This window comes from Syzygium oleosum, unplaced genomic scaffold (genome assembly GCF_021117445.2).
Source record: "Syzygium oleosum isolate NSW1041296 unplaced genomic scaffold, Sole_v2.1 Sole_v2.55, whole genome shotgun sequence".
In the NCBI taxonomy this organism is placed as follows: domain Eukaryota; kingdom Viridiplantae; phylum Streptophyta; class Magnoliopsida; order Myrtales; family Myrtaceae; genus Syzygium; species Syzygium oleosum.
This window is the reverse complement of record NW_026607539.1, coordinates 74,715-96,064: the sequence shown is the minus strand read 5'-3', so window position 1 is coordinate 96,064 and position 21,350 is coordinate 74,715. Positions and strand designations below refer to the sequence as shown.

Sequence of the window (21,350 nt, the reverse complement as noted above, 5' to 3'; positions counted from 1 at the left end):
TAATGGCCAAGATTTTCAAGATCATTTCATCGTGACTTTTGACTCATATTCATTAATGACTAAGATTTTAAGAAGATTTGATAATGATAGCCAAATCTAGCCATCAATGAAGGAAGATTTGGTAATGATGACAAAATCTAGGAAGATTTGGTAATGATGCTATTTTGTCTTTTCTTTGCTTGGGCTATTATAAATAGAGAGAGAGAGAGAGAGAGAGAGTTCTCACGCCACTCTCTCCTCATCCTCACGCCACCACCGTTGAGCCCCGTGGATCGTCATGTGCCATTCACCGCTGTTTGCCGCTTGCCGTGTCAAGCCGAGGCCACCACGGACAACTTGTGTCGTTGCCGTCATCCTCGCGTTGTCGTCGTTTTTAGACGAGTAAGTTAACATCTAATCCCTTGTTTAGGATGTTTAACTTGCATTGAGTAGTTTAGCTAGTTAATGTTTTAGTGTGTTTGAACTTCTAGAATGAGCGTTGGCGAGTCTTGATTGCTAGACTAAGTTAAAATAGATGTTGGATGTTTATTTGAACTCTTGGTGTGGTATTATCATGGCTGAGAAGTGGTGGATCTCAAAGTTGAAGGCGTTTCTTGGAGCTTTTATCCTGATTTCAGAACTGATTTTACTGTACGTCCCTGGTTTTCCATTTTTATAAAGCATTTTGTGGTTAGAATCTTGAAAAGTGTTTTTCACAAAAGTTGTTCATAAGATCTTGATCTATAACATACTTAAATTTCATATTTTTCTGAGCTCAAATGGGTTACACGAAGGTCCAATTTCTTACCGAATCAGAACTGTTTTATACTGTGGATTCGGTGACCTTCGTGCCTTCTCAGATTTTTATAAAAATTTCCAGTTCGATTTCGACATACTTCCTTCACAAGATTTGTAAACGAAATCCATGTCTACAACGTATAAAAATTTCAAAGTGTTTTGAAAGGATTTGGTTTGTAAAATGAGTATTTCTTGTGGTTCTGTTCCCCTGTTCCGGCGGACCAGTTCTGGGTTGTATCCGAGCCATCAAAAGTGATCTTTGTATAAGGATTTTGGGATTGTGTTCTTCATGGAAATATTTGTGAAGGTCTTGTTTATAACATATTCGAATTTTATAATTTTTGGAAACCATTTGCTATGCTTTTGAAGTTGATTTCCCAAATCATGCAAATCTGTCCAGTTTTACTAGAATTCCATAATCTGCCGGTCTTTACTTGAAATCTTTGGCTTTCGATTTCCGGCCTAATAGAGACAGTAACTACAATTACCTAGCTGTTCAATAATGTTTATTTGGCTATGATCTGATGTTGAATGCTTTTGTAAATTCATGTTTTAAAATGAGGTTCACAAAGTCGATTGACCATTTGCATGTGTGACCACTGGTTATTGTTGTGTGGCATTGATGTGAGCACGATTCATGGATGCATTGGCTAAATGAAAAGATAAGAATTGGCCTGAATGCTTGTGTGCTCGTGGGTCACACGTTGGAGCCGTCTTGCTGTAGATCGCTTGACGATGCCTGATTTATTGGGGTCTTGCTGTAGATCGCTTGACAATACTCGATTTATCAGATACCTGGAGATTATCTGGATTACCGATACTTCGGATGCCTTGCCGCGGCCCGAGGCCGGACTCGATGCTCTTTACGGGATACCATCTTACTGTAGATCGTTTGATGTTGCCATATTGGAACGCCGTCTTACTGTAGATCGTTTGACGATGCCGTGGCCAACGGGTGGGACGATGCCCGGTTATGCCGGCAGACTGCCATCTCGCTGCGTATCGCTTGATGTGTAATGGCCAAGAGGGGTCGTAACAAATGGAATACGTGTGATGCATAGTGCTTGATTATGGGGTAGAAACTGCTAGGCATGGTATGGGACGTGCCCAAGTGGATTTTGCCTTATAATCGAGACACGCGCGACTGTGATGCATTGATGCATGGGAAATCTCAATACATGTTCTGGGTATGTGATATGTTTGATGCATCGCTGTGAGATATGACTATCTATGTTATGCATAATATGTGTGCCAAAGCACGGTAATGATGCCTGTGATTTGTTAATGATTCGTGTCCAGTGCATGGTCGCGTGATTAGGGACCCCCGAGGTGAGTTGGCCTTCTAAACGGGGCTTAGGCATTAACTTATTGAGATTTTTATCTTATTTGTGATTGTTAAACATTTTTCAGGCCTTTAGCATGTTGATGCACCCAGTATGGTTCGGGGTGCCCGGAAGCTGACTTTTGGTGAAGTAGATTGACCCCAGCCTGACATCTTTTTGTAGACTTTTATGGAAATGCCCGAAATGGGCTTGTAAAAAAATGTTCCCAGGGGTTAATCAAGTAAATGTTAAAATGGTGTTTTAATTTCAATGTTGTGAACCGTTTTCCTATCTATCCTTGTTTATTGTTATTGTCTGGGTAATCTTTGTTTAGCTTCCGCATGCGTAATTCAAAAGATAAAATGTTGGGTCGGCGACGCATCCTGGGACGTCGCATCATAATGACCATTACAGGATGTTGCGCACTCGTGGGGTTCAGGGCGTGACATTCAGCTTTGAATTTCGACTTTGTATATCGACGGCAAGGATAAAAAGCGGAACTCTTGCCAGTCTCCACCTCGCTCACCGACAACAACCAGAATCCACGGCAAGGCAAAAATTTATGTACACTCAGATTTTCTACGAAACAGTAGGTTTCCATTACGAACGCGACGATATCTAAAACCCAATTAATATAATTGAATCAGCATCACATTAAGATGATGCAACGATTAATCCAAGGGCTAAGACGACATCGAATCATCATGTCATCTATCCATGGTCAACTCTGTCCTAGAACATCTTTTCTTTTTCCATAAACTGCAAAACTTGTGTGCTAGCTGCCTGGTCCTTCAAAGAATCACCCATTATTAAATAGCAATTATCATTTTCTAAGCAAGTGGCGGTAGCTCATAAGCTAATGACTTTCTCCTTCCGTTTTTATGGACCGCATAATTCTAAAGTCAAACGGGAGCCTCGCAACAGATGCCGTTGTGCCCTTCTCTTCTCTTCTCTCAATCAATCATCTATAAAGAAGCTGCTCATCATATCATGCATTGTAATGTCTCCATAACACTCAATTCATAATCCAAACTCATCTCCAACAAAATATACATTCACACTGAAAATTGAATTGCAGTAGAGAGAAAGAGAGAGAGAGAGAGAGAGAGAGAGGAACAATGCCTACCATCGATTTGGCCTCCGACTCCAGTGAGCTGAGCAACGACAGAGTGAGCGACGACTCAAAAGCCGGCGTCAAAGGCCTCCTCAACGCCGAAATCGCCGAAGTCCCCAAAATTCTCTTCATCCGACTGGACGAGACATCCGAAGGCAGCTCCGAATCAAGCGGCGGATCCGAGAATCTCAGCTCCCCCCGATCATCGACCTCGGCGGAATTGACCGCGACTTGGCAAAGAGGGACGAGGAAGGTGGTGTGCAAAGAGCAATTTCGACCTGTACACGGCGTCGGTGGGGAACTGGGGGGACGCTTTTCTTCTTTTGATAAGTACGCACTGCAAATACTATGGTGAAGAGGAATTAGTTAAATAATAAAAGAAGGTAAAATAGTTGAAAGGAACAACTTGATATATTTATATAGGTGATAAGTCTTTTCTCGTACCTCTACTATGCTCATAGTCACGATCGGTCCTCTCAAACGGTGACCAGAACGTGCGCAATCTCTGGCCAATCTTCCCGGCCATCTGTTAGGCACCACTGTTCCAGAGCAGGACAATAATCGATTCTCAATTCCGTCAAGCGTGTGAGGTTGCGCATCTCCAATGGCAAACGCTTTAAATCCAGACATTCAGATAATACAAGCTTTTCGAGCAAAGAGAAGTTTCCAATCCATTCCGGCAAACTCTCCAGATTGTGACAGTCATAAATCTCGAGAGATTGTAGAGTCTTGACATGTTGAATCCCCTCGGGTAATGCCGTCAAAGGACCAAGATCAACGATTTCAAGAACACGAAGTTTCGTAAGGAATCGCCATTGGATGCCGTGCTCGTCTTCTTCGCACAATAAATCAAATCCTTCAACTCCCCCAATGGTGAGTTTCTGGAGCGAGGAAAGGTGCTGCATGCCAGAGAGACTCCTTAGTTTGCAAGCGGTGAAGCGCAAGGACTCGAGATTACTAGCCAATTGGAATAGAGTCTCGAGCTTCGAGGGCTCCAGATCACTGCCACCAAGTTCTAGATGCTTCAGTTTAGAGAAATGGATGAATGTGGATCCCACTGCTGCTTCTGATGGGCAATTTGGATTGGCCAACATTTTCGTTCCATCTATGTCCAACGCTTGCACTTGGGGGAATGGTGCCACGTCATTCAAGTGGGGACAGCCGATTATTGTCACGGACCAAAGCTTTTGGAATGATGACCGTGAATTGTCTGGCCGATGCTTTTTATCTGCTCCTATTAGTTGCCTTCTTCCAAACCATCCTTTCAGGTTTCCGCAATCGAAGAGGGACAGTCTCTCAAGAGATGGGAAGAAGGGGCATGTAGTATTAGATTGCTCCAGGTCACTTGTTTGTTGAAGGAACTCCAACGCAGGCAAATCAAAGAGACTCAACGTCTTTAGGGAGGGGAGTTCACTCAGGGGTGGTAGGTGGCTTAGTGACTGACAACTCTCAATTGAGAGGTTTCTAAGATTGACCAATTTCCTCAAATCTCTTGGAAATGTTTTAAGGTTCTCACAACTATAAAGTTCAAGGATCTGCAAGTTCACCAAATCCATGATTGAATCCGGCAAACTCTGCATAGATTGGTTTGTAGAAATCTTAAGAAATCTTAAGTGCTTCGACTTTTTAAAAGAGGAAGGAGGGAAAGGAATATTTGTATGATCCAAAACTAACGCTCGACAGTGTCCACACTCGGACAAAACTTTGGAAGAGTTGAGTGAAGAGGATTTACAGAGAAACGTCCGCAATTTGGATGTTTTGAGCAGGGACACAATTTTCTCTTCAGAGGAAATTTCTGAAATAAACGCATGTCGAATTCTTTCATCGTTATCTCCTCCTCTAAAATTAATAATCTTGCATTCACCTCCACCAACTTTTTGGGCAAGATCATGCATGAGATCATGCATCTTGAATCTTATGACCTCACCAATGTCGTTTGTCTCTATCACATCGAGGAATGACCTACCTAATAGTTCTTCGAAGTAATTGTTAGCGACCTCTTCAAGGTCATCCTCCCTGCTTTGGGACTCAATAAAGCCTTGTGCCACCCAAAGTTGTATCATCTCCTCTTTATCATAGAAATAGTCTTTCGGAAACAATGAGCAATATGCAAAACAATGTTTCAAGCATGACGGGAGACGATCGTAACTGAAATTGAGGACTTGCATAATTCCAGCATCAACCTCATCAATTTCTGGTATTTCTGGAAATTCATGCACTTTGTAACGGAGCCATTCATCTTTCTTTTCGCCATACAAATGGCCTCCAATAGTTCTAATGGCAAGGGGAACCCCGGTGCATTTTTTAACTATATCTCGACCTATCTCCTCCAGTGCTGGGTCTAATGATTCTACCCCATCTCCAAAAGCCATTTTCCTGAATAAGTTCCACGACTCATTTTCAGCTAGGCCACGTAGAACATGGATAACTGATTTCTCATCCATGACCTTTGCAACTTTGTAGCTGCGAGTGGTTACAAGTATCTTGCTTCCCGGTAAACCACCCTCTAGCCATTCTCCAAGCTCCAACCATTTATGCCGAACTTCATTCCACAAGTCATCCAAAACAAGCAAGTATTTCTTCCTAGATAGAGTCTCACGAAGAAGACTCCGCAACTGGTCTTGAGGCTTATTCTCAACATCATCTGATAACTCTTTCATCTCATCAGCATGTCCTCGACAGTCACTTTTTGCAGATTTAAGAATTTCTTTGAAAATCAGATCCACATCAAAGACATCAGATACACAAACCCACATCTTAAGCCCGAAATGTCCTTTTACCTCCCCATCGTTGTATACTAGTCGTGCAAGTGCGGTTTTTCCAAGACCTCCTTTACCGATGATGGAAACCACGGACACAGTGTTGCTAGAGGAGGAAGTAAACAAAATTTGTTTGATCTTTTCTTTGTCCTCTTCCCTACCAATTATTTTAGTGTCAGGTGCGAGAAATTCAGGTTTCTTTCGTCTTCCGGCGGCCATTTTTTCCTCACTCGGAAGCTGCTTAAAGTTGAAATTATTATTATATGCGAATTCATCCAGTTTCTTCCTAAGTTGCCGAATCTGATTAGCCACATTGAAGCCGTGCGCAAGCTGATTTGATTCGGAGAAGAAAAGGCATACCTCTTTCATTATCTCGTTGCCAGCCATAGCTTGTCGCCTCAGGTCTTCGGTCGAGATGTTGTCGAACAAGTCCTGTGCGTCGTACAGCACATCCTTGAGCCTCCTGAGCCAGAGCTTGACCTGGTTGTCGTGCCATTGCTTCTTCTCGGCATCCATAAGCACAGCTCGGATGGTCTCGACAGTTTCCTTAAGACTATGGAGCTCGCCCTCAGCACAGCAGAACAATTGGATCATTTGAGAAGCGTAGGCGCCTCCAGGTTTCGCAATTTGGGAGCCGATGCTTTCCATTATGCCAGTGGCAATGCTGTAGAGCAGTGACTCGGCCATTTCCAAAGGCAAAATCAGGGGTCGAGAAGGCTGCAGAGCTGATGCTTTTGTTGAGAGACAATAGTTTGGTGGTGCGGCATGATCAACTTCATGCACGAATATACAGCAAGGCCCAACGGCATTTCCATGTTAGTTCATGGTCAGTCACTGTTGTAAATTCAGTGGGAATGGATTTGACCAATAAGAAGATAAGCATGTGCAAATGTTAGGTGGTGTGATCAACTTCATGCACGAATATACAGCAAGGCCCAACGGCATTTCCATGTTAGTTCATGGTCAGTCACTGTTGTAAATTCAGTGGGAATGGATTTGACCAATAAGAAGATCAGCATGTGCAAATGTTAGGTGGTGTGAAAGGCGCGTGGGGTCCAGAAAAAAAGGGCAAAAGAACACTACAAGTGTCATAACTTGTATACGGCGCTCACTTTGGTGCCATAAGTTTTTTTTGATCACTTTAGTGCTAAAATTTTTGAAAAACGATCACTTAAGTGCCAACTCCGGTGTCGTACACAATTTTTCGCCAGAAATCCGATGTGGCATTTTTTTTTATTAATTTTTGAAGCTGATGTGGCTCGCCGGATATTGGTACTTAAGTGATCGTTTTTTAAAAATTTTAGCATTGAAGTGATCCAAAAAAAACTTTTGGCACTTAAGGCTGTGTTCGTTTGCGGAAAAATATTTTTCCGGAAAACATTTTCAGCGTTTTCCGGTGTTCGGGGCGGAAAATGTTTTCCGTGGGAAAACATTTTCCTTCCCCACCCCCAAATCCTTCATTGTTTTGAGGAAAATGATTTCCTCTTTTCACAAAGAGGAAATCATTTTCCCCCAAATTGAAGGCAAAATTGCCCATGGGAGGGAAAATGTTTTCTGCGGGAGAGGAAGTTGATCGCCGGTCACCGCCGTTGGCCGTCGCCCGCCGGTCGCCGCCGCCGCCGCCGCCCGCCGGCCTCCTCCGTGCCACTTCCTTGGCGCCATGGTTACCCGCCCGCCGCCACGCCCGCCAGCCATCCACGCCCGCCATTGCCACCGCCGATCGCCGCCCGCCGTAACCGCCGCCGCCACCCGCCTGCCCAGTCGCCAGCCGCCGCCGCCACCGGTCGCCGGCTGCCGCCCCGCCGCCGCCCGCCGCCGCCGCCGCCGCGCGCCGCCGCGGCCAGCCGTCGCCGTGAAAAATTCGAAACTTTTTCATATTGATCGCCGAACACCGGAAAATTATGTTCCGGGAAAACATTTTTCAGGAAAATGACTTCCGGGAAAATATTTTCCAAAAGGAGAATATTTTCCGCCAAATGAACGGAGCCTAAGTGATCGTTTTTCTTCCGATTTGGCACTTAAGTGAGCCGGCGAAAACTTTTGACACTAAAGTGAGCGCCGTACATAAGTTATGGCACTTATAGTGTCCTTTTGCCAGAAAAAAAGGGTCTAAAGAAAGAAAGAGCAAAGACCAAAAGCCTATAGGTCTAAAAAGAAGGTTGCCCCGTATGTTTTGAGAAAATTTTCTACTTTTTTGTTTTCATTTTCGTTTGAACGTGAAAACAGTATTGAAAAAAAGCCTTCGGTCACGTATTGAGAGTAGTTTCCAAAGGAAAACCCAAAATTGTTTAAGTAATCCTAGAGTTGATGAGGAGAAGGTCACAAGAGATTGCTGAAAAATACTCTCAAGTACTGGTATTGGTCAGGAGATTTCTAGTGAATGCACTTCATACGATGAGCTATTGGGTAATTAGATTTCCATCGCGATCGGATGTCGAACTCTGGAAAGAGTCTGGCCATGTAACTTTGTTGATTATTCTAGGGCTAATATCACGAAAAATCCTAAACTGGTACACCTGTGAAAAATTTATTCCAAACTAATTTTTTGACCACAAAAAACCCCAAACTGCTACACTTGTAACAAATTTACCCTCCGTTAAATTGGATTAATACCACAAAAAATCATAAATTGATAAATATGTTACAAAAAGAGGGGTAAAGCCCTAAACTGATATATCTGTCAGCTGCCACGCGTCATCTAACTCAGCAATTTGACAGTAAAATTTAACGGAAACTAACATATGGTAAATTTATCACAGGTGTACCGGTTTGGGGTTTTTGGTAGTAAAAAAATTAGTTTGGAGTGAATTTGTCACAGGTGTACTAATTTGGGGAGTTTTTTGTGGTAAACTAATGGAGAGTAAATTTTGTTTAAGCCGGTGATGGTAATATCAATGAGAGGACAAGAAAGTTTATATTCCTTGGTTATGAACAAGGTGAGCGAGAATAAGTATACGATGCACGAAATTATATTCACATGTTGTTAGTAGATAAGTTAGATTCTCTGTTACGCTACTTCCGGATAGAAGTGATTGTGAATGTGGCGGTGTTTAGGCAGATGCGTAGCTGAAGAGAATTATTGGCAGTCGATGATGAAGTTCCCTAACAATGCCCATGGCAATCGCAAAGTTCACGGGGCAATTGCAAAGTTGTCCGGACTTCACTTTCAGTCAATCTCCGTAGTGGGAATGGAAATTGACCAATAAGAAGATAAAGCTTGTGGAAATGTTTGGCGGTGTGAAAGAAAGACGCATGAGGTCCATGAAAAAGAGAGGAAGGACCCGATAAGAAGACAAGTGTGTGCAAAAACAGGCTTATGATCTTGCATGGGGATAGACCCAAACAAGGGTAAGCCACTGCTGCAACCGCTGTGCAAGTGAAAATGATTTAAAACTTCAGCATCTGGTGCTACCTGGTAGACACATAAGTGTATTCAGATCCATCAAGATCAGCAATCAATGTCTACAAGTGCAGTTTTCAACATCCAGTAGCGAAATGCTCCTACGAAATTAGAATATCCTGCAAGCCATAATGAGAGCATATCGGCTGACCAGTTTAATTGGGAGTAACCATGAGCCCTAGTTGTTTTTACCTTTCAAGAATTCATTTAACGTGATGCTTGTGCTTGGACATAGTAAGAGTCCTTGTTCCTTCTGCTGCTACTGACATGGATTCCATTCTAAAATCAGTCCATACGATGTATCCAAGCAGCTCAGCCAATATCAAGAATTCCTAATATCTGTTTAAGAACAAAGCATGCCGCAGTAAAAAAGGAATACTTAACCAGTTAAAACACTCCTAACAATATTCTTTCAAAAGCTAGTGTTATATCAGATTTTGACCAAACAATTTTCGTGGATTGCACTCCAAATTAATAGCTTGATGACCACTTAAGAAAGGCACTCATATCAACGTACAAACACACAGCTGTCCATGAAAACTCCATTTGTGGCTGGCACGGATGGAGTAGAAACGCAAGTGGGCAATGCTATGTCGTGGATAACTTTTGGAAGATTCCCAATGGACGAAGTCCGAGCTTGATATGCCCGAAATCGATAGGCTTCCCCTAGCTAGTCTATCTCATGGCTTGACTATGAGGCAAAAGCAAAGCACGTTGCCCTGTTTGTTTAGAGAAATTGCCCCCTTCTTTGTTTTCATTTTCGTGAAATTAGTATGTTAAGAAGCGTTTGGTCGTGTATTCAGAACCGTTTCCAAAAAAAGCAGTTTTCAAAATCGTTTAAGTGATTGTATAGTTGATGAGTAGAACACTATGAGAGATAACCAATAAATTGCTCTCTAGTGCTAATATGATTAGAAGATTCCGAGCGGATGCACTTTATATGATGAGGTACTGATACATAGATTTTTATCGACTACGATCGCATATCAATCTACCGAAAAAGTTTGTCAAAAAACGATGCAGCAAAAGCAAAGCAAGTAGCCTTGTTTCGATAGAAATCAGGACACTTGTGTGGTGTCAGATTGACGAATACGTGTGGAATGGACATACATTGAGCGGTGGGTTGAAATGAATCTTTACGAGGTACATTGCCGCTGTTAAATACATTTTCCACAGGCCTGAGCCTTGCTTGTGTGATCTGTCTTGTACACTTGATATATCGAAAATTTGTCAATCCTAAACGCACATCATCATGGCTCCATAATTTATCATCGAGCAATAATTTCATATCAGTAACAAGAATTCATACTTTCATATAAATTAAATTTGGCATATTTGGGATGATTTTGTTCAACTCACGCACACTGTAAGCATTATGATCACTGGTGGTATTTATGTTATTTTCATATATGAATTTAAAGAAAATTAAAATCTAGGTGATGACAATAATGTTAACTAAATTGTAAACATCAAATACAAATTGATTGGATTTGCGTAGAATTATGTTCTTATATGTTAGAACTCACTTATGTGTTAAAAATAAATAAATAAATAAATATATAAGAAAAAAAACGTGATGAAAAATGAGAGAGAAAGTCAAACTAAGATGATCATTTAACAACTTAAGAATTTTCCTGAAAGGAATAAAAACGAAAAAAAACTGGAAGTCGGCAAAACAAACCAAAGCCCACTGGCTGTAATTCGACACTCACGGATCTCCCTCCCATCCATCCAAAAATTCTCCCTTTCATATTATTTTATAGATATTAAGGCTCCATTTGTTTCGCGATAAATAAATAATTTGAAAAATATTTTTCAAAAAATGGTCACTTGTATCTAGACATGGCCATGGTTCAGGAACCGCCGGTTCCGGTTCGGAACCGGCGGTTCCAGTTCGTGGCCATGTATGAACCGGAACCGGCGGTTCCGGGCCGGTTCCGGTTCCGGTTCGAAGGGGGAGGAGGAGAAAAGGGGAGGAGGCGCAGGGTAGCGAGGGAGAAGGAGGAGGGGGCGTCGGCGTCGGCGGCTGCGGCCATGGGCGGGGGTGACGGCGGCGACAGCGGCGGGGTCAGATCTCGGGAAGACGGGGGGCGGGCGGAGGAGAAAAGGGGAGGACCGGAGGAGGCGCAGGGGAGAGGGGGGAAGGGGCTGGCCGGTGAGGGAGCTGAAGAGGACGAAGACGGCGTGGACCCCCGGCAGGTTCAGCGCGGAGGAGTTGCCGGGGAAGTGGGTCACGAGCTTGACGCCGATGTAAGGGAGGGAAGGGTGGGAGGACCAGGGAGGGCATGAGGAGGAGGGAGGTGGAGGGGGCGGCGGAGGGGAGGGCGAGGAGGGGAGCTTGAAGCCCTCGACTCCAGGAAGATGAAGAGATTACTCGAGTTTTTTTTTTTTTTTTTGGAACCGGAACCGGGCCCGTAGGCCACGGGCCGGTTCCGGTTCCGAACCGCGGGCCCGGTCAACGGGCCGGTCCCAAGTTTGACCCGGGCCGATTCCGGGCCAAAACCGGCCCGTAGCCATGTCTACTTGTATCGCTTACAAAAATAAATGAACGAAAAATATTTTCGTCGCATATGAAAATGTGTAGACAGAAATTGTTGTCTGTAATGAAAATAATTTTCATTGATTAATTATTTCAAGTGATACAAGCGATTATTTTTAGGAAAGTATTTTCTAAATCATTCATTTTTCGCGAAACAAACAGAGCCTAAGTCAATTTACTGAATTTACTCACTTTGCTTCCTTCCAGAACAATTAACAATTAATATCAACAATTCAAGCATCTATTTGCTCCTCTCAAAGAATAATTACCTTCGCTCATTTCATTCATGGAAAAAATAACTGACCTTTCTTTTTTTGGAGACAATCTCAATCTATAATCTTTTCTTTTTATATGCGCATTTAATTTTGTGAGCACGTAGTAAGCTAATAAAAGTAAGATTACAGGATTCTGGCAAGAAAAAGAAAAAAACTGGAAAACAGAAAATAAGAAATGAGATTACAGCAATGGCGGCTTTTGAATGAACCGATAAAATCAGCAATTGGAAGAATCGAACTCGAATCCTTGCAACCAACAACCTTCTCTCCTTTTGCGTGCTTCGCGTTGAGCGTTTCTACCCTTGGAGTTGTTGATTCTTCTTGAGCTGCGACTGGAGGAATGGGATTGACAAATTAGAAGATAAAAGCATGTGGAAATGTTAGGTGGGTGTGAAAGACCCAAAAAATTGTTGTCCTATCGACCACAGCAGATGTGGCCCCAGTGTCCACACACACTATAAGAATCTTGTAAGGTTTCATTCTTCGAAGGCGACACTGATTTGCGTTACCGAGATGGTTTCCAAGTCTCACGTGATATATAATTGCGGGCAAAAGTACACCATAAGTGCCATAACTTGTGTACGGCGATCACTTTGGTGCCAAAACTTTTTTTCGGATCACTTTGGTGTCAACTTTTTTGAAAATCGATCACTTTAGTGCCAATGCTGACGTGGCTCGCCGGAAATCCGATGTGGCGCTGACACGGCTCGCCGGAGAGGTCCAGTCAGCATTAAAAACCAAAAACAACGCCGTTTAGCCCGCTGACGTGTATTTTTTTTAAATATTAATTAATTAATTAATTTTAAAAAAAAAAACCCTGCAGCAGCGGCGAGGGAGCCCTCGCCGTTGCTGCCGCCAAGCCACCACCGCCGGGAAGGGCCGACGGTGGTGGGCGCGGTGGTCGCGAGGGTCGCCGGCCCACGCCGGGGCCCGACAACCCTCGCCGACCCCGGCGACCCTCGCCTCGCCGAGGCGAGGCGGATCCGGCGAGGCGAGACCTCGCCGTCGCACGGGTCGCGACGGCGAGGTCTCGCCTCGCCCGGTGAAGCGAGGCCGCGCCTTGCCGTCGCGACCCGGGCGACGGCGAGGTCCCGCCTCGCCCGGCCAAGGCGAGGCCGAGACCTCGCCGTCGCCCGGGTCGCGACGGCGAGGTCGCCTCGCCTCGCTGGGCGGCGGGACCTCGCCGTCGCTGGGTCGCGACGGCGAGGTCTCGCCTAGCCCGGCGAAGGTGAGGCCGACCTTGCCCGGCGAAGGCGAGGCGGGGCCTCGCCGTCGGGACCCGAGCGACGGCGAGGTCTCACCTCGCCGAATCCGGCCCTCGCCGGGCGAGGCCGGAGTCGCGGGCCTCGGCCAAGGGCCGGCGACCCTCGCCGACCACTGCGCCCACCACCGCTGGCCCTTCCCGGCGGTGGTGGCTTGGCGGCAGCAGCGGCGAGGGCTCCCTCGCCACTGCTGCAACACCTTTTTTGTTTTTTGTTTTTTGTTTTTTTTTAATTATTTTAATTATTATTATTTTTCTAAAAATTAAAAAATTCGAAAAAAAGCCACGTAATTTCCACCGTGTACAAGTCAGATCATTTTTTTTAATATAAATGCCATGTCAGCTTTTTGGCCGGAATTTTGGCCGGAGTCACTAAAGTGATCGATTTTCCTCCGACTTGACACCAAAGTGATCCGAAAAAAAGTTATGGCACCAAAGTGATCGCCGTACACAAGTTATGGCACGTGTGGTGTACTTTTGCCTATAATTGCGATACGGAACTATGGGGAGGGCGACTGGACATGAAATGCTGAAATTATCAAAAGCCTCCGTGAGGTTTGCTTTTGGATTCAACGTACATACACACATAGCTGTCCATGAAAACTCTATTTCTAGCTAGCATTGATGGAGTACGAACACAAGTGGGCACAGCTAATGTCGTGCATGACTTTCGGAAGTGTCTCAATCGTCTGAGCTACACGAAATCGGCTGGTCTAAATAACATATGGTTTGATGATGCGGTAAAAGCAAAGCAGGTTGCCCTGTTTGTTTAGCGAAAATCTTCCGGTTTATTTTGTTTTCATTTTCATTTGAACATGAAAATAGCATGCAAAAAGGGTCTCCAAAATTGTTTAAACAATTGTAGAGTTGACGAACGGAATGTTACAAAGGATGATTAATAAAATAATCTCTAGTGCTATAATGATTAGAAGATTCCTGGTGGATGTACTTATTACGGCGAACTATCTAATAAATAGATTGTCATCGATTGTTATTGTAATTGGATGTCGAACCCGTGAAAATATATGGCAAGGCCAACGGCATCTCCATGTTACTTCTTGCTTAGTCGCTCCACTAGATGATAACATAGAAAAAGACGCGTGGGGTCTAGAAAAAAAGGGACTAAAGAATGAAAGAGGAAAGACCAAAAGCCTATAGTATCCATTGGTCACGTATTGAGAGCAGTTTCCAAAGGAAAATCCAAAATTGTTTAAGTAATCCTAGAATTGATGAGCAGAAGGTCACAAGAGATTGCTGATAAAATACTCTCTAGTACTGGTATTGGTGAGGAGATTCTAAGTGGATGCACTTCGTACGACGAGCTAACGGGTAATTAGATTTCCATCGACTGCGATCGGATGTCGAACTCTAGAAAAAGTCTGGTCATGTAACTTTGTTGGTTATTCTATTATCAAAATATTCGATAGTTCGTATTTTGTTAATGAGAGGACAAGAAAGTTTATATTCCTTAGTCATGCACAAGGTGAGCGAGAATACGAATATGATGCACGAAATTAAATTCACTTATTGTTAGTAGATAAGTTAGATTCTCAGCTACTTCTGGACAGAAGTGATTGTGAATGTGGCGGTGTTTTTTTTTTTATCAGAAGAACCATATTCATACAATTCTCACGACTTAGCTTGCGAGTACAACGGCAAAGCATCGACGCAAAGTAGACTCCAAAGATCGGGAGGGGGGTAGAGTTTCCAATTCTGTGGCATAACATTTTTTCTTTGAGCCTTCGCTATCCAGTCTGCCACTTTGTTGGACTCTCTATTACAAAAGGTCAACTTAATATCAGTAAAATTTTCCAACAAATCTTTGGCTTTCAAAATAAGCACATGTATATCCCACTTGAAATAATCTACACATGTGACAGCTTTAATCAAGTCTAAATTATCTGACTCTAGTAGAAGGCAATCCTTTGCCCGTTCAAAGAAGAAGACTAGCGTTTCTAGAAGAGCACTGACCTCGGCTCGAGCTGCAGAGTTGGCCCTCACTGTTTTTGCAAAACCATCTACCATTCTTCCATAGCTATCTCGCATCACAGCAGCTATTGCCCCCGACGTTGAACCTTCAATAAAGGAAGCATCAATATTGATCTTCAGGACTCCCTGTTGCGGATTTCGCCAAATTTGAGGTAAGTGTTGGCCTTCAACAGCTTTTCCTTTTCCTAAATTGCTTCGTCGTGCTTCATTTTGCTTCAACTGAGCTGTATTTACCAGCTGATTTGGGTTTGGTTTCGGTCTTCGGAATATGAAATTGTTCCTTGATTTCCAAATAAGCCAAAGGACAGTCACAAGTAGCTCAAAAGGTATAGTTGTGACGCTAAAATTCCATAGCCATTCTTCAATTCTTGGGAGACCTTGATTGGGAAACTTGATTTGCAGTGAAGGATTGGACTAGACTTGTTTCGTCCATGGACAGAGGAGAAAAAGATGCTCAATAGTTTCGGGATGTTGGTGACATAGCTCACACATCGGTTCTGGTACAATACTTCTTCTGATTAGATTTACCTTTGTTGGTAATGCATTTTGACATATCGCCCATAGGAAAAATCTGATCTTCGGTTCTGTGTTTGCCTTCCAAATTTTTGTCCACAATGCTTCGGGGGTTTGATATGAAGAAGAAGCCTGATTTGGGTTTGGTTTCATTGCAAGGTCTCTGTTTCTATTATAGCCACTCTTGACTGTATAGGATCCTTATTTGGTATTTAACCAAACCAATTTGTCATCAGTGTCATGTGACCTCAGTGGGATTGCAAGAATTTCATCGACAAGCTGTTCATCAAAAAGCTGATGTAGCTTTGATTCATTCCACTTCGACTCCTCCTGCAAAATTAACTCAGCTACCCTCTTAGGCTCCTCACGATTAGGTGGACCCCCAATAACTCCCCTATGAAGCCATTTGTCTTCTCTAATGTTAATTTGTTCCCCATTACCCACAGACCACATAATGGAAGGATGGATAGATGCTCTCCCCATCAGAACACTAAGCCACCCCCATGGGGGACGAGTCCCTTTCCCTGCATGCCAGAAATCACAATTAGGGAAATACAGCCCTTTCAATACTTGAGTCCATAATGAGGAAGGGTTTTGGGTAATTCGCCATGCTTGTTTTCCCAACATAGACCCATTAAAAGTCATTAGATCCCTGAATCCAAGTCCTCCACTATCCTTTCTTCGTTTCAGAACATCCCATTTCCTCCAATGGAGTCCAGCTTGTGTTTCACCATTTTTCCACCAAAAAGACGCAATTTTCTTTTCAATTGCCCTGCAAATGGAGACGGGGATTTTAAAGATAGACATAGCATATTGGGGTAGTGCTTGCACCACTGCTTTGATGAGTATTTCTTTTCCAGCTTTTGACATCAGATTTCCCTTCCAACCTACTAGTTTCGTGTTTACTCTTGCTAGTATCCAGGCAAACATATGTTTTTTTGATGCCCCCCAGTCTGAAGGGATCCCTAGGTACTTCCCCTTCTTCTCTAATTCTGGAACTCTAAGCTCATATGACATAATCTGTCTCAAACTCAGTGGACAATCCTTGCTGAAATATACCCCTGACTTGTTTAAGTTTATTGATTGCCCAGACGCAAAACAGTATTGATTCAAAACAGCTGCAACTTTTTGGCATTCCATAATCGTTCCATCGAGGAAAAAGATTGAGTCGTCTGCAAACAAGAGGTGAGATAGCGTGGGGCAGAATCTATTCAGCTTGATCCCCTTTATACTTCCGTCCTCCATTGCCTTTTTCATCAAAAAAGATAATACATTACCCACCAAGATGAACAAATAGGGGGAGAGGGGATCACCTTGTCTAATTCCTCTTGCTGGTTGAAAATAGGGTAGAGGCTCTCCATTTAGCTTGACACTAAAGGACACAGTAGAGACACATTGCATAATCCACTTCACCCATTGATCACTGAAACCCATCTTCCCCATGCAAGCTTCCAAAAAATCCCATTCAACTCTGTCATAAGCTTTTTGCATATCAAGTTTAAGCACTGCTTGAAACTTTGTTTTTCTCTTTCTGATTCTCAACTGATGTAGCACCTCTTGGACAATTAAGATGTTATCCTGAATTTGTCTTCCACTCACGAAGGCACTTTGCTCAATAGAAATTAAGTTTGGCAAGCATATTTTCAATCGGTTTGCCAAGACTTTTGATATAATCTTGTACGCAAAGTTACACAGGCTTATGGGGCGAAATTGTTCCAGTTTTTCCGGGTTTGGGATCTTTGGAACGAGGGATATATATGTTCTGTTCAGCTCTGAGTTGAGATACCCCGAGCGAAAAAAGTTTTGTACCTCCCTGAAAACTGCTTGTTGTAGCTCTTTCCAGTTATGCTGAAAAAACTGGCCATTTAAACCATCGGGTCCTGGGGCTTTTGTAGATCCCAACTGGTAGACTGCTTCAGTTACTTCTTCTAGTGTCACTGGCTTTGTCAACATCTGGTTCATGTCCTCCCCTACTAGACAAGGATAGTCCTCCAGAGTTGGCTGGAAATTTCGAGGGCCGACTGTTTGAAAAAGGTTGCTGAAGAATTGAGATGTGTGCTGCTTTAGTTGAGTTATATCATGAGCCCATTCCCCTTCTTCATTTTTTAACATGGAGATTTTGTTCCTCTGTCTCCTCTGAATTGTTGTGGCGTGAAAAAATTTAGTGTTTTTGTCTCCCCATTTGAGCTAATTTACTCTCGATCTCATACCCCAGTACATCCCCTCTTGTCTCCACATCTTCTCGATTTCATTTTTTAGAAACTGCACCCTCTCTCTTTCCCAATGCAAGTGTCGGTTGTTGGAGATGTCCTGAAGCTCTCTCTTTAAAAGGTCTATTTTCTTCTTTCCATTGGAGAACTTTGTGTTGCTCCATTTAGATAGAGCCAATGATACCACTTTCAGCCTCTTCAGCAGATCTTCATTCATCAATTCTTCCGAGTGCCAGACTTTTTTAATGATGTTTCCACATTCCTCATCTTCCAGCCAAAAAGCCTCAAATTTAAAGTCTTTTTTCCTTTTCACTAACTTGGGAAAGAGAGATAACAAAATAGGACTATGGTCTGACCCTATTGCCGGCAATGCATATGCTTCAGCGTGTGGAAAGCAAATTCGCCAGTCCATAGTGCACAATACCCTGTCCAATCTCTCCTTGACATGATTTTCTCCATCCCTATTATTTGTCCAAGTGAAAGCACATCCCTTACTTTCCAAGTCCATTAAAGAACAAGCATTGATGAAGTCTCGGAAAGCATTGAGTCGATAATGTTCTGCCATGCGCTTCCCTATTTTTTCCCAGTGATAAAGGATTTCATTGAAGTCTCCTATGCAGACCCATGGTAGATCATTCAAGTGGCTAATGTTGTACATATCTTCCCAAAGAACTAGCCTTCTCTGGAACTCATTTGGTGCATGTATAAAGGTCAGTCGCATTCGTTGTTTTGTTTCCTCTAATACGCACACCAAATCTATAAAGAATTTAGAGTTTGATTCCACTATTAAAGATACTCTGTCATCCCAAAAAATAGCCATACCCCTGGCAATACCCCTCGGATTAACCAAAAAGCGTTCAGGTCGTAGCCGCTCAGCCGAAGTACTACTTGTTCTTGATTTTTGGTCTCCATCAAAAAAATATCTTGGGCTTTTCTTGAGCCACTAGGGCTCTGATTGCTTGAATTGTCAAGGGATTGCCCAACCCCTGACAATTCCAGCATATAATATTCATATGTAACCCGGTGGCTTATTAGGGCTAGCCACCAAAGCCCATTCCATTGTTCCTGACACCACTTGAATAGGTGTATCCAGCAATTGAGTTTCATCTAGCAACTGCGAGTTTGCCATTTGTGCTTTATAGGGGCTGTACCTGTGTTTCTTCTTAGCAGCAGCTTTCTTTGTCTCTTTAAGCTTCTTAGTCTGAGCAACTTCTGGGAGCGTTTGTACATCAGGGGAGGTAGAGCCACTGCTCTGACCTGTAAACGGCAGATTGGTTGAAATAAAGTCCTCACCCCTCTTGGCTTGTTGCTGCGACTGCTTACTTGTATCCCCAAACATTATGTTCTTTCCCTTTTCTACTTGAATATGGTTGGGCTGAGAGACAGGTTGCAGGGCTTCACCCTGAAAAGGCACAATCTAGAGGGAAAGTATTGGGGTCTCAGAGATAATTTCCTCCTCTATATCCTCCTCCTTTAACTTCCCATAAAAGAGCTTCATAAAAGGACTGTGACCCTGTACTTCGGCTTTAAGCCACTGGCCATAGAGACACTCATCCTCAGCTTCAGATTTCCCTTCTTTGAATTCGACTTCTTCACAGTAATTTGCGTTGTGCCCTAATCTACCGCAAGAGTAGCAGAAATTAGGGAGCCTCTCAAACTTATAATCCAACCAGAGCTTTTTCCCTCCCATACTAGCAATAAATCCAGATTTTAAAGGGGTTTTCACATCTAAGAGGGCTTTCGCCTTCCCAATTTTGTTAGCTATAACACCTTTCGCATCTACCTTCACATCCATAACCAGACCCAGACTTTTAACAGCTCTTAGAATGACTTCTTCTGTAAGCCAATCAAAAGGAAGTCCGTGGATTTGCACCCAAAAAGGACACGTATCAAACTCATATCGGTGTGGAGGCATATCTGGTTCCGATTTTTTGAGAATCAATAGATGGCTCGAGAAGGACCAAGGACTAGTTTCAAACACCCCCAGAAGTTCTTTCTCAGTCATGAAGGTAATGGCATAAATTCCAGATTCCAAAGGGGAGAAGGTTACATTCTCAAGTCTCCATGCTCTCCTCATTGTGCTTTGGAATGCTAGAAAGTTTATCTTTGGGTTTTGAAACAGCTTGCCAACGAGGGTAAGTCTACCTTCTCTGATTTTGCTTGTAGGAACCGCCTCATCCATTGCAGTAACTTCTGTTCTTGACCAAAGCCTGCCTAATCGTTTGCTGAGTACTGCCATTCGACTTTCGGATTCCTCCTCCCTCTCCATGATCACTTTCCAAAGAAAAAACAGAGCATACAGAAAGACTTACCCGAGACTAGATGTAATCGATTCAAGAATGAAAGACCCAACGCAGAGCGATCAGGAGAACTGCATAGCATTCCGATATGGACTTCAACCGAGAATTTTGTTGGACAAGACGCCAACCATAAATCACCTTCACCTTACCCTCACTGGTAGTGCTCCAGAGGTTAGGGGCAGGAAGAGTGGTTCAGGCATCAAAACCGGGTTTTGGGCTTTAGGAAACCACTACAAAAAAATATGATTTTTGCGACGAATTTTGCGACGAAAAATTTGCAAAAATCCGTCGCAAATCGAATTTGCGACGAATTTTGCGACGGAAAAAATTCCGTCGCTACTAGGTCGTCGCAAATTTTTGCGACGGAAAATTTAAATTTCCATCGCAAATTTGCGACGGAAAAAAATTCGTCGCAAAATCCATCGCAAAGTTCGTCGCAAATAATTCGTCGCAAAATTCGTCGCAAAATCCGTCGCAAAATTCGTCGCAAAATCCGCCGCAAAATTCATGGCAAATTTCGTGGCAAAATCCGTCGCAAAATTCGTGGCAAAATCCGTCGCAAATTTCGTGGCAAAATTCATCGCAAATCGAATTTGCGACGAATTTTGTGACGCTACTAGGTCGTCGCAAAATTCGTCACAAAGTTCGTCGCAAAATTCGTCGCAAAAATCGTCGCAAAATTCGTTGCAAAATCCGTCGCAAAATTCGTCGAAAAATCCGTCGCAAAATTCGTGGCAAAATTCGTGGCAAAACTCGTTGCAAATTTCGTGGCAAAATTCGTCGCAAAATTAGCCACGAACTTTATTCGTCGCAAATTAGCCATGAACTTTATTCGTCGCTAAAATTGCCACCAAATTTTTTTACTTTTGCCATGAACATTATTCATGAACA

At 43.3% G+C, this 21,350-nt stretch overlaps 1 protein-coding gene and 2 long non-coding RNA genes across 4 annotated transcripts; 2 read left to right on the top strand and 1 right to left on the bottom strand.

The window, feature by feature from the left end:
- Nucleotides 1-300: 300 nt before the first annotated feature.
- Nucleotides 301-2,379, top strand: LOC130136943 (uncharacterized). The gene is made up of 2 exons (XR_008815622.1): nt 301-381; nt 2,188-2,379. It is a non-coding gene; the product is annotated as an uncharacterized LOC130136943 (long non-coding RNA).
- A 686-nt stretch (nt 2,380-3,065) lies between these two features.
- LOC115687741 (putative disease resistance protein RGA3) lies at nt 3,066-6,935 on the bottom strand. Of its 2 annotated transcripts, none has more exons than XM_056307577.1 (2): nt 3,658-6,931; nt 3,066-3,559 (listed from the first exon to the last, which is right to left on the bottom strand). In XM_056307577.1, the coding sequence occupies exon 1, from the start codon at nt 6,657-6,659 to the stop codon at nt 3,690-3,692; it is 2,970 nt and encodes a 989-aa protein (XP_056163552.1). In that variant the 5' UTR covers nt 6,660-6,931; the 3' UTR covers nt 3,066-3,559; nt 3,658-3,689. The 2 variants fall into 2 exon arrangements, with proteins under 2 accessions (XP_056163552.1, XP_056163553.1); XM_056307578.1 differs by having other exon boundaries at nt 3,450-3,550; nt 3,658-6,935.
- An 8,729-nt stretch (nt 6,936-15,664) lies between these two features.
- LOC130136944 (uncharacterized) lies at nt 15,665-17,585 on the top strand. The gene is made up of 2 exons (XR_008815623.1): nt 15,665-15,762; nt 15,839-17,585. It is a non-coding gene; the product is annotated as an uncharacterized LOC130136944 (long non-coding RNA).
- Nucleotides 17,586-21,350: the final 3,765 nt, after the last annotated feature.

Coding starts and splice junctions, on each gene's coding strand:
- LOC115687741 (XM_056307578.1), bottom strand. CDS start 6,659: ATGGCCGAGTCACTGCTCTACAGCATTGCCACTGGCATAATGGAAAGC.